Source organism: Phyllobates terribilis, unplaced genomic scaffold (genome assembly GCF_046119375.1).
Source record: "Phyllobates terribilis strain yellow unplaced genomic scaffold, ASM4611937v1 Scaffold_4__5_contigs__length_816908805, whole genome shotgun sequence".
Lineage (NCBI taxonomy): Eukaryota > Metazoa > Chordata > Amphibia > Anura > Dendrobatidae > Phyllobates > Phyllobates terribilis.
The window spans coordinates 134,342,931-134,355,145 of NW_027362764.1; the positions used below are offsets into that span (position 1 = coordinate 134,342,931).

The 12,215-nt window shown below is 48.5% G+C and overlaps 1 protein-coding gene across 2 annotated transcripts in view; it reads left to right on the forward strand.

Moving 5' to 3' along the window:
• Positions 1 to 11,373, forward strand: part of PLCD1 (phospholipase C delta 1) — a 112,279-nt gene extending 100,906 nt beyond the window's left edge. For both annotated transcript variants that reach the window (XM_073677772.1, XM_073677771.1), the window contains exons 14-15: positions 6,205 to 6,354; positions 9,349 to 11,373. In XM_073677772.1, coding sequence (XP_073533873.1) covers positions 6,205 to 6,354; positions 9,349 to 9,443 — 245 coding nt within the window. In that variant the 3' untranslated portion in view covers positions 9,444 to 11,373. The remainder of the gene's footprint in view (positions 1 to 6,204; positions 6,355 to 9,348) is intronic.
• Positions 11,374 to 12,215: the final 842 nt, after the last annotated feature.

Genomic DNA, 12,215 nt, shown 5'->3' on the forward strand with positions numbered 1-12,215 from the left:
CCAAGCCAATCAATAAGCATAAATTCTCATTTAATAACCATTTGAAGGGGTTATCACCGGATTAGTGATGAGGACACATGACAAGTTAAGTTTTTGACCACTGGTTTTAAGAACTGGGAGGCACATATGACTCATTTGGATGCAGAAGTGGTCACACACGCAGGGTGCCTCTCTATTCAAAGTTCAGAAAGGTTTTAAATCACCAAGCAGCCACCCTCAGGTCACAAGGGTAACAGGAGAAATTGCACCATGCAACTTGTTGTGTAATTTCTCCTGAGTACGCCGATACCTTATATGTGGGGGAAAACCACTGTTTGAGCGCACAGCAGGGCTCGGAAGGGAAGGAGCACCATTTGACTTTTTTAACGCAAATTTGGCTGGAATATATACAGCCTCATACACAACACTCAATTATACCGGTCCCATGCCCATCATCCCCTCCCTGAAATGTCATTTCATAGAACTAAATATACAGAAGGCTCTGCTGGGAATCCTATTGGGCTGTGTCTGCTATTGCTAACTACTCTCCCTGCACCTTATCAAATTTATAACCACATCTCTTATTCATATAGAGGACTTTTATATAGTGGAATATATTTGTTGACTAATTGCAGCCAGTGGCGCATATGTAGCACCCTGAGGATTCGGCTGCTACAGGGGTATTGCACCTCAACCCAGAGGTGTGATATTCCACTCCCGGGTAAGGATGGAGTGTGGAACTGAGCTCGGTAGGCTGCATGCACTACATACATCCCATTTCCGAGGAGCAGACCGACGGTACTCCCACTTAGAAATGTGCAGGTACGACCGAGTCTGTTCCTGGCTGGAGTGGGAGGGGGGTGGTACATCCCAAGTAGTGTAGGGGCAGATAGGGGGAGCAGCCTGGGTAAAGACAGGAGCTCATTGGGTGCTGGTCACCTGAGCTCACACATAGAGGGTGTATATAAGGTGGGCACCAACTAAGAACAGGGTCAGTTGCAGAGAGAAAGTCAGCGAGCGGAGGAGAAGAGAGACCCAGAGTGAGAGAGGAGAGAGAGAGACCCAGAGGGGGAAACAGAAGAAAGGACTCTAAGACCCCAAATTAAATCCCCGGGTGAAGAGTCGGCGCAGGGTACCGGAACCCAAGCTGGTGGGGGCAAAAACACACCCCAGCCAGAGACCGGAGGCCGTGGGCAGCGTTTGCCACGGCCACCCACCACATCCACCACGAAGGCACACCACGTGGAGGGTCAGGGAACCCAAGGCCAAGGGTCTCCCAACAGAAGGCCCGAGGGAGCTGGACCTGGGTGGATCTCTGGTGGGGACGGCCAGAGGAAAGGACAGAAGGAGAGCTCAGGGTCACGCTCCGGACTTATTTGGGGGTTGGCTGGATCCAGAACCTGGTGGACGCAGCACGGCTCGGGAGGTCACTCGAAGCTGGAGTGACCGGAACATCAGCAGTGAGTAAACATCCTAAACTGCATAACCCGACTCTGTCTCTGATTGCCGTCTACACTGCATCACCACAACCCCCATCCTCTGCACCTGATCCCCCTGAGGCTATACCCCACCCGTTGGGGGTTATACCATCACAAGCTGCACCTACACCATCAGCCTCAGCGGACCCTGCTGCAGCGGCGGCCATAGTGACCGCAACACAACGGGTGGCGTAGTCGACAATTAAGAACTTATAACATCTGTAGGACTGCCACATACAACTGAGTTTGACACCCTGGGCACGGACCGGGTCACAGCCACTCGGAAGACTACAACCCCCATCTGATCCGGCTCCGGATATTCCCACTAACGAATATGGCCCAGGGGGCGCGTCAACTTTGGCGTAGTCGGCAGGATTACGTGCCCGCAACACCCGGGTACTGCGTGCCTGAAGAAAAGTGCGAGTTTACCTCAAGAAGAAGTCTCCTGCCGGTTCCGGAGGGTCCCCGCCATCGGACCCCATCACCAGTCGATTCCCGCCGGTTGTCCGCCATTAACAGCTTTTTCCCGCCATCTGCAGAGTTTCCCGCCACTGGGAAGCGATTCCCGCCATTTCCAAAGGTTTCCCGCCTTGGAAGAGCGGACGCCATTATGGGCGTGCCAGAGGGTGGCGAGAGGCCACCTCCCATCGTGGGCCAGGACCGAAAATGGCGCCAAAAGTGGAAACCGCCCCCACCAACAGAGACTGTGATGCTAGAGGTGTCTGTCAGCGTGAAAGAACAGCCCCTGGAGCTGACAGTCACCAAGTGGCCCCGGGACCGCCCTCGAGGTGGGAGGAGACGAAAGGAGAGAACAAAGATGGGTGCCGCCTGGAGCAGTCTAGAGCGAGCGCACCCGGAGGCAAGAAGCCTGGAGAGGAGTAGCAGAGAAGCTCACCCGGAGATGGCCAGAGAGCAGAGCAGCACCGGCCCGCTGGCCAGGAGCCTGCTGGAAGAAGAGCAGAGCAGCACCGACCCGTTGGTCAGGAGCCTGCTGGAAACCACGACCCCACTAGGCCTAGTGGAGGTCCTCGCACAGCTCCCCCGAGACCGGGAGTGTGCACAGACTGCCCTGGAGGGCCTCGCACGGAGGATGGCCCGGGTACAGCGAGAGACATTGGCGGAGTGGAGCCGAGAGATGGCCCAGCAAACCAAGACCCGGAGCACGCCAGCCAAGATGAGGAGACAGACCGCCTCTGAGGATGGCGCGGGAGGACCCAAGGCCGGAGACGGCGCCGAGAAGGGAGCCGAACGCATGGAGGCAGGTAAAGGGAACGTCTATACCCCAAACCAGGACACCGCTTACCTGCCCCAGCTCCCCGTCGCAGAGCCCGAAAGTCCCCCTGCTGTGCCCGAAAACGCCATGTCACCGACGCAGACTAGGCCCCAACCGGAAGCCGCCGCCGCGACCCCTGTGACGCCATGCGCACCGACCCAGAGCGTGGCAAAACAGGAAGTAACACCAGCCTGGTCGCAGGGCCTAGAATTCCCGGGCGTCGCATCACCAACAGCGCCCCCTACCTCCGCGGAGCCTCCGGCCTGGCCGCAAGGCCAGGTAGCCCAGGGCGCCGCCGTCCTGACGGTGCCCTTCACCTTCCAGGTGCCCCAGGCCTGGCCGCAAGGCCTGGGCAACCCGGGCGCCACCACCACCGCGCCCGCACCCATAAGACCAAGAGTGCCGCATCTGGGAGAGGACCTGTACGCCCAGCATACGTGCCCGGATGGGCAGCCATTTATATGGCCACCGGAGTTTCACCATCCCCGACTCCGGAGAGAGAGACCCCTGGATGAACCCCTGATCCCGGCTCCAAAGCCCGTAAAGAGGATCTCTCCCCCGCTAGCAGAAGCGCAGTTCGAGTGGGACCCCACCGGAGAAGATCTCATGGGGTTCACTCAAGAGACTCGGGCAGCTGCAGCGGAGCGTGCTGAGTGCTGCCGCCAACAGCTCGAGGACTTTGAGAGGGAGCGGAGAGAGAGGCGGGTCCGGGAACAGCAAGCTCAAATAAGGAGCGCGGAGCAGAAGAGCCGGGCCAGGAGAGACCCCCGTGCAGCGCATAGTCCCCGCACCACCGGGACTGTGATAAAGTTTAACATGCAGCATGGGTGGGGCTTCATCCGAGACCACCGCACCCTAGGCGACGTCTTCGTGACCAGGAGAGACGTTGAGTCCCACCTACCGGAGGGACACAGAGGTCGTGACCTTTACATCGGGGACGAGGTCACCTTCACCCGGCACAAGTGTGCCAAAGGACCTTACGCCCTCCATGTGCATCGCCTGACAGAGGAGGAGCTGCGATGTGAGGAGGAAGAGCAAGAGGATCCGGACGGGTCTGAAGCTGAGATCCCCAAAGAAGGAGCAGGAGGAAGACGTTGTTGAGTACAGCGGAGTAGGTGCTGTAAATAGTTACCCGATCGGGGTATAAAGAAACTGTTACTGCAAATATAGTCCCCGTTGGGACCAGCTGAGTGAACTGTTTACCCGTTTACCCTTAATCCCACAGGCTGAGGACTGTGAGCAGCCATTCCCTTTCCCTCCTTAACTGGCCGAGGACTGAGAGCGGCCATATCCTTGTATATAGTTGCGCGTCCTAAAGCGCCCCCTACCGGTTTTATAGGAAAACTATTTTTCTAGAAAGACTGTCGCACTTTGCCCGGTCAACAGTTGCACAGTGACCGGAGGAGAAACAAGAGACGACGAGAATGTTTTATCTGAAAAGTTATATATATATATATAATGTTTTATATGTTTTATATGTTATGCAAAAATTTGTATGTTTTGGTGTTATGTCTTACAGCCCGAGGACGTGCTGTGATTTACCAGGGGGGAATGTAGCACCCTGAGGATTCGGCTGCTACAGGGGTATTGCACCTCAACCCAGAGGTGTGATATTCCACTCCCGGGTAAGGATGGAGTGTGGAACTGAGCTCGGTAGGCTGCATGCACTACATACATCCCATTTCCGAGGAGCAGACCGACGGTACTCCCACTTAGAAATGTGCAGGTACGACCGAGTCTGTTCCTGGCTGGAGTGGGAGGGGGGTGGTACATCCCAAGTAGTGTAGGGGCAGATAGGGGGAGCAGCCTGGGTAAAGACAGGAGCTCATTGGGTGCTGGTCACCTGAGCTCACACATAGAGGGTGTATATAAGGTGGGCACCAACTAAGAACAGGGTCAGTTGCAGAGAGAAAGTCAGCGAGCGGAGGAGAAGAGAGACCCAGAGTGAGAGAGGAGAGAGAGAGACCCAGAGGGGGAAACAGAAGAAAGGACTCTAAGACCCCAAATTAAATCCCCGGGTGAAGAGTCGGCGCAGGGTACCGGAACCCAAGCTGGTGGGGGCAAAAACACACCCCAGCCAGAGACCGGAGGCCGTGGGCAGCGTTTGCCACGGCCACCCACCACATCCACCACGAAGGCACACCACGTGGAGGGTCAGGGAACCCAAGGCCAAGGGTCTCCCAACAGAAGGCCCGAGGGAGCTGGACCTGGGTGGATCTCTGGTGGGGACGGCCAGAGGAAAGGACAGAAGGAGAGCTCAGGGTCACGCTCCGGACTTATTTGGGGGTTGGCTGGATCCAGAACCTGGTGGACGCAGCACGGCTCGGGAGGTCACTCGAAGCTGGAGTGACCGGAACATCAGCAGTGAGTAAACATCCTAAACTGCATAACCCGACTCTGTCTCTGATTGCCGTCTACACTGCATCACCACAACCCCCATCCTCTGCACCTGATCCCCCTGAGGCTATACCCCACCCGTTGGGGGTTATACCATCACAAGCTGCACCTACACCATCAGCCTCAGCGGACCCTGCTGCAGCGGCGGCCATAGTGACCGCAACACAACGGGTGGCGTAGTCGACAATTAAGAACTTATAACATCTGTAGGACTGCCACATACAACTGAGTTTGACACCCTGGGCACGGACCGGGTCACAGCCACTCGGAAGACTACAACCCCCATCTGATCCGGCTCCGGATATTCCCACTAACGAATATGGCCCAGGGGGCGCGTCACATACAGGGACCCTCTGAGGATTTTCATGCCAGCGTCTGTCATAGGACCCATCAGACAGGACCAAATTAAGTGCAGAAAGGAGCCCACTGCCACTTAACAATGAAAGTACAAATCATTCAGGACTATCTCAAACCTCCTCAACCCTTCTGTAGTATAATAAACTCTGATCCAGATCAAATTTCTAAATAATCAATCCCTAGCACTCGCCACTGGGGAACAAAATGTATTTTCCACCGCTCCCCATTCTTCCATTGTCAGGTCTGGGGTATCCGCTGCCTATTTCACATAAGCTTATAAGGTTTTACAACAGAAGTCTGAAGAAGAGAATATGATTTTTATGAGAGGTTTAGGTAAATCGAAGGTCCCAAAGAGCTCCTCCAACTTTTAAAAGCCCAGGGACACTGGTGCCACTCCAAACTGTGCACAAACTGCTTAATGGAGTTGTATGTATAGGAACTTGGTGGTATCAAGAACCCCATGTCTAGGTTGGAAATCCTCAAAGGTAAGCAATTTGGAGGTATCTGAGAAAATATGAAAGGCGAATTTGACAACATACTTCACTCAGTGGACCACATCAGGCAGGGAGTATACATGTGGAAGGTGAGGATTAAACCACAGATGCACCCTAGGATAACTAGTGGCATATCCAATCCCCTCAATAAATTCTGTGCTATTGTCCACACTCTAGGTGCTGTCTTATGACGGATTGTTTAACCTTTATTTCTGATCCATTTTAGGGTTTAACCCCATGTGGAATGAGCATTTTATTTTTGAAATTGATGTGCCTGCCCTTACTGTCGTGAGATTTCTGGTGGAGGATTATGACGCTTCTTCAAGGAATGACTTTGTCGGCCAATACACGGTTCCGCTGTCCAGTTTACAACTAGGTAAAAACAAGGCAAACAGACATAGTAATTACCTATTTCCAACGAAGATGAGTTTTAGACATCATTCAGACATCGGTCAAATACTGTCCAAGTACAGACTGCGACACATGGGCTGATTGCGGGTCTTGTGATGTGAATAGGTATATAATGAGGATGACTAGGTCGGGTCAGGAGACCTGCTGTGAGTCTGTGCATCGCCATCCATACTGTCCTCAAATTTACAGAAACGTTCATTAAATATACTGCTATATGGATGATGCATTTGGACGTTTGACTATATTTTGTAAAATGATGGCATATGTCTAGCATATGCCATCACCTTATGATTGATGAGGGTACAATTCGGTGCCATGCTTCTTTTCCCATCTTTTTTTTTTTTCTTAAACTTGTTTTATTGAAGGTTATACAACATAACAAGGTTACATCATAGAACAAACAGAATTTTTCATTGCCGATTAATACTGTTTGATAAAGTTAACCTTGCCCTTAAAGGGGTTTCCCAACGAACAAAGTTCATTTTAATTAATAGATCCTGGAATAATAATAACTTCCACAATTGGATGTGTTTATATGAAATGTTCCTGTTCTGAGATAATCTTATAAATGTGCCCCTGCTGTGTACTGTGTAATGGCTGTGTCTGACCGTACAGGAACATGGTCTGATCATACCACATCTCCTGGGCAGGGGAGGAAGCAAAAGAGTATACAGACATTACAGCACGGGATCACAGCTGATTCTTTCTGTGAGGTAAAACATTTCACTGCCTGTTTTTCAGCAATGTTTTACCTCAAAGAAAGAATCAGCTGCGATCCCCTGCTGTAATGTCTGTATACTCTTTTGCTTCCTCCCCCGCTCAGGAGATGTGGTATGATCAGTCAGTCACCAGCAAGATAGTGTATCATGGGAAAGAACGACACACTCAGAAGCTACCAAGACATTGTGTCGTCAGTGACTACGTAGCCACACCTCTTGTGACGGGAATTTGTTTTTTCAAAAAATATCTTGAGAAAAAGTGCTCCAGACGGGTGAGCTCAAGTGTATGACCACCTTTCCGTGAAGGCAGACTTGGCCTGTGAGTCTTTGGTCTGTATGACTGAGCACTCAGGGACAACATGGTGCTAGCTGGATGAGGCCTTGATGTCATGTGTCCCTTTGATCCAAGCAGGTCTTACCAACAGAGGGTTTCTCAGGCTCAGGAAACAGTCCAGAAGGGATGGGTACCAGTGCTTTCGCAGTGGGAAGGATTTTTAACAGGATTATAAGGATATAGCTTGCATTCCAGCAGGGGCTCCTGTAACTTGCTTCTCTCCCTCGGCTGGCAGGCCCGCCCTCCTTCTCTTTCGGCTTCCTTCTCCCATCTTTTCCTGCACAGTGATTTCATTGCAGTCAATCCCTATTCAAGGAAATGACAGCTGGGGAAAAGGAGTAAGAGGCCGCAGTGGTCAAAATATGGCAGTCATGCAAAAAGAAAAGGGAAAGGGCTCATGTGTAGACTCGCAGGGCTATTTATATAAATTAAAAGGTGCCAGTGCACTCACCTGTGATGGTTGTGTACGTCTACACAGCCAAGATTAAGCGTGTGATTTAATTAGTTAGTAAGTAAAGCCGAATAAAGACTTGCGTCCATCAAGTTCGACCTGTTAGTTCTGTAATTGCTAAAGTTGATCCAGAGGAGGGCAAAAACCCCAAATGATTTGGCCAATCTTCACCTGAGGAAAAATTCCCTCCCGACTCTGAAACCAGCAGTCAGAATAAATCCCTGTAGCAACCTACTATTTTATTTTATTTTTAAGTATATGCTGAAATCTGCCTGGTATCTAGAAATGCATCCAGTCCCCGCTTGAACTGGTGTAGTGAATCCGACATTACCGTCTCCTCACTCAGTGAATTCCATATTCTCACTGCTCTTACCGTAAAGAACCCCTTCCTATGCTGGTGCTGAAACCTTTTCTCTTCCAGTCTTAGTGAGTGCCCTCTTGTTACCGTAATATCCCTCCTTTTGAACAAATCCCGGGCAAGGTCTCTATACTGTCCCCTAACATATTTGTACACATTTATTATGTCCCCCCTCAACCTTCTCTTTTCCAGGCTGAATAGTCCTAGTTTTGCCAACCTCTCTGGGTATTGCAGTCCCTCCATTCCCCTTATTAATTTTGTTGCCCTCCTTTGTACCTTTTCAAGCTCATTTATATCCTTTCTATATATTGGGGCCCATAACTGAGCACAGTATTCCAAGTGTGGTCTGACCAGTGCTTTGTACAGTGGAAGAACAATGTTCTCCTCCTTTGCAGCTATACCTCTTCTGATACATCCCATTACCCTGTTTGCCCTTACAGCAGCCGCCTGACTTTGGGCACTCCAATTTAGTTTGCTATCAATCAAGATGCCCAAGTCCTTCTCCATCTCTGAATTCCCCAATGATTTCCCATTCAGTGAGTACTGGTGACTTCCATTTTTCCTTCCCATATGTATGACCTTACATTTCTCCTCGTTAAACCTCATTTGCCATTGAATGCTCCACCTACCCAGCTTATCCAAATCCCTCTGTAGGTCTGCACTGTCCTCTTTTGTATTAATTGCTTCTCTCCCTCGGCTGGCAGGCCCGCCCTGAGGCTCCGGGTCGCCTCTCTATTTGTAATACCATCCTGTCGGTGTTTGCATCGCAACTCCGTGCTCCTCAAGTGGTTACGCGATCCTGCCGGACCGGATAACACGTCACCGCAGGTCCTCAGTCGTTTATCTCGGTGGCTGGATAACCGCAGGTCCTCAAACATCCAAATATGCCAGGCTGCTCCTTCTGCTTTCCTTTGGCGCTCCCTGAGACCGCTGCACCATTGTTTAAAATATGGCAGTCAGGCATACTTGCCCCTTTCAAACTCCTTTTCCTTTAATTTTTAAAGATGGGTGTACCCTGAAAGCGATTGTTGTGTTTTTGCCTTAATACAGGCAGAGGTCATAACTAATCCCTTGTTTATTCTCCCTTTGTCTTGCAGGTTATCGTCACATACACATTTTGAATAAGAACGGAGATCTTCATCCCTCTGCCACGTTATTTGTGCACGTCATGCTCCAAGAAAGCAAAGGCTGATGTGGGACTAAATGTTTACAATGTTTTATAATTTTTAATTCTGTTTTATTAACCTTTTAGCCATCGTTATTTTAGGTCAGACCTAGGTTAAAGGTTTCATTTTTATAAAAGTTGTTCTACATCCCCCAGCCACAATTTTATGACTATCTTAATGAACTTTTTTATTCTTTTTTTTTCTTTACAAAATTTGTTTCAGGATGTCTGCTTTATTTTGTTATCGAGGTAGTGCAGTCATTTAGTTTAACATCTGTTGTATGTGAACTCAAAAGGGAACCCAAACTATCACCTCTGTACTTTCCCTATAAGGTACTTATCTTTTGATACAGTTTTTTGTGTTCTAGTAGCTGCTATGTGCATCTATTCGATGGGAGTCCGAGTCTTAAGACCCACACTGATCAGTCAACACACGACTGGGAAGTGTGCAGGGGCCGCATGAGCTGCGTTCAAAGAGCAGTGTGCGGCCTCAATGCTAAGTCTATGGGTTGGTACACTGTTTTGTGAGAATGCTGCGTGGACCCATAGACTTACTATTGAGCGTGTACACAGCTCTGTGCGTGCAGCTCATACCGGAGCTGTGAAATTCATAATGGTGTTTTGATTTATCGGTGGGGGTCTCAGGACCCAGATTCCCTGCAATCAGCAGCTACAATAACATATAAAAATTGTATGAAATGATAGTTACCCTTTATGGTAGTTTTTCAACTATGGACTTTTCATATCAAAAAGCAGTCTAAAACAAGTTGGCGCTGTTAAGGCCCCCATTCACATTACAATAAAGTCAGCTGAACTTGATGAGTTCGGCCAACAGGATAATGTGTATAGGGACATTAACCCGCTCCTAATCTCTGATCCTTTTGTTCTCCCTGTCTGACAGCAACTCTGGCCTTGAGAACATAGCAGCAATTGGCTGAGCCAAGCATTTCTATATAAGAGGGAATGGGGCAAGATGGATGTCAGTCGCATGAGTGTTCTCCTGACAGCTCTCTAATGTGTATGCGGACCCTCATTCTGATTTCCTGCATCTCCTGATGCTCTTGCATCTCCTGATGCTCTTGCATCTCCTATTTATTATAGTGTGGTGACCCCGCACATGGCCTTCTTTCAGCATCGGTGGGTCATCTTTACTGGAAAAACAGCTTTGATGCCCTTATATCAGGCCTCAATGTATTCAGAAACATAATTTCCGATTAACAATCACACGTTTTCTTATATAATCCTGTATATGACGTGCTGTGATTTTTCATACACAATTTGAAGAATTACAGTGACAATTCCAATAGCTCCGGTAACAGCATTGCACTACTGCTCTTGCCTAAGGAGAACTGTAGTTTTACCTAGTTTAAAATGTATTTATTTTTTATATAGAAGTCCGACCTCATATGACATGGGGCTCTTGATACCATCACTACCATAGACAGTAATCTATAATCCTATTGCCACCAATAGGAATACAAATAAAACCAGTTTGATCTAATGCAACCTTCTGACACCAGTATATTATAGAAATACATGGACTGCAGTGGGAAGTATTGGACGAGATTGCTCTTTTGCACATCTGCAGAATGACGTGTATCTACTTCCGCTGGATCAGCCGGTGCCAGTGAGCCCTCCCGTCATGGCAGATCAGACGTCTTTCCTTTGTTACAGGTGCGCTTTAATGAAATCCTGAACTCCGTTCATACAAATATGCCTTATTACTGTGCGAAGACTTGGCACTACATAGTGGTTGTGGATTTATTTATATATCACTTGCAAAAGTTCGTATTTTATTTCAATTTTCTTTTTTTATATTGCCAATATGGCGGTCATATGTATGACCCACCTATGTATTAATCTGTGCCCCTGGCTCATTGTAGAGTAACTGACAACAAAACATGGCCTCTTCAGTCACGCCTGGCTGTAGGGTGGTCTGTATAACGCACTATACACTGTGATGTATTGTATAGTAACGCACACTGTTTACGGTAAGATTTCTACACTGAATGTGGTGCCAATGCTTCATTCCTGATGGATACATTTGCCATTGGCCATAGCAAGTACTATCTGCACAGATTTCCAGCAATCTTTGCAATATTCCACAATAGTGTTTGCTATCTAAGATACCAGGGTACAGTCTCTGCCCAGCACAGGGTATGCCAATACTGAACACGTGAACAAATTGCATTTTTGTATTTTCCCTATTTACTACTGCCTCCTGCTGTTATATAAGGCTGACCATAGACAACTGCTGCTGGAAACACCTCCCAATCTGAAAAATGCTCACTGTAAAATACTACTATCATTCTATCCTATGGTCCAAGCAAGAAGGGAAGCTGGAGTGCGGCTTAAGCACACGGAGGGGCTCAGCCTCAGAGCAGCAATCCAGAATGTGCCTTTTATAGATTATTTTCATATAAATGAGTTGTTCTGTATAGTTTCTTGTGTTGGACTGTTTTATATGCCAGAGAATGTGCAATCTTTTATGTTAATACTATTTTATGTCTTTTACGGTCATTTAAAGGTTAATTATAATTTTTTAGAGCTGGATTTGCTTTTGTGTCCCATACTTTTGTTCTTTCTAGCATGTATTACTTCTATCTATGCAATGTTAAAATGTTGGCCTTAAACTCATGGGACATGTTTCTGAAATAAAAGTTATTCAGTCTCTTTCCTAAGTTTGGGTGTGCATTTTTTTGATCTACCAGCAGAGGGTGATATAAGAATACATTGAATGTTGAAACTTAGCACAATCACTGATTAAAATACAGTATTTCATCTATAAATACTAAGTAA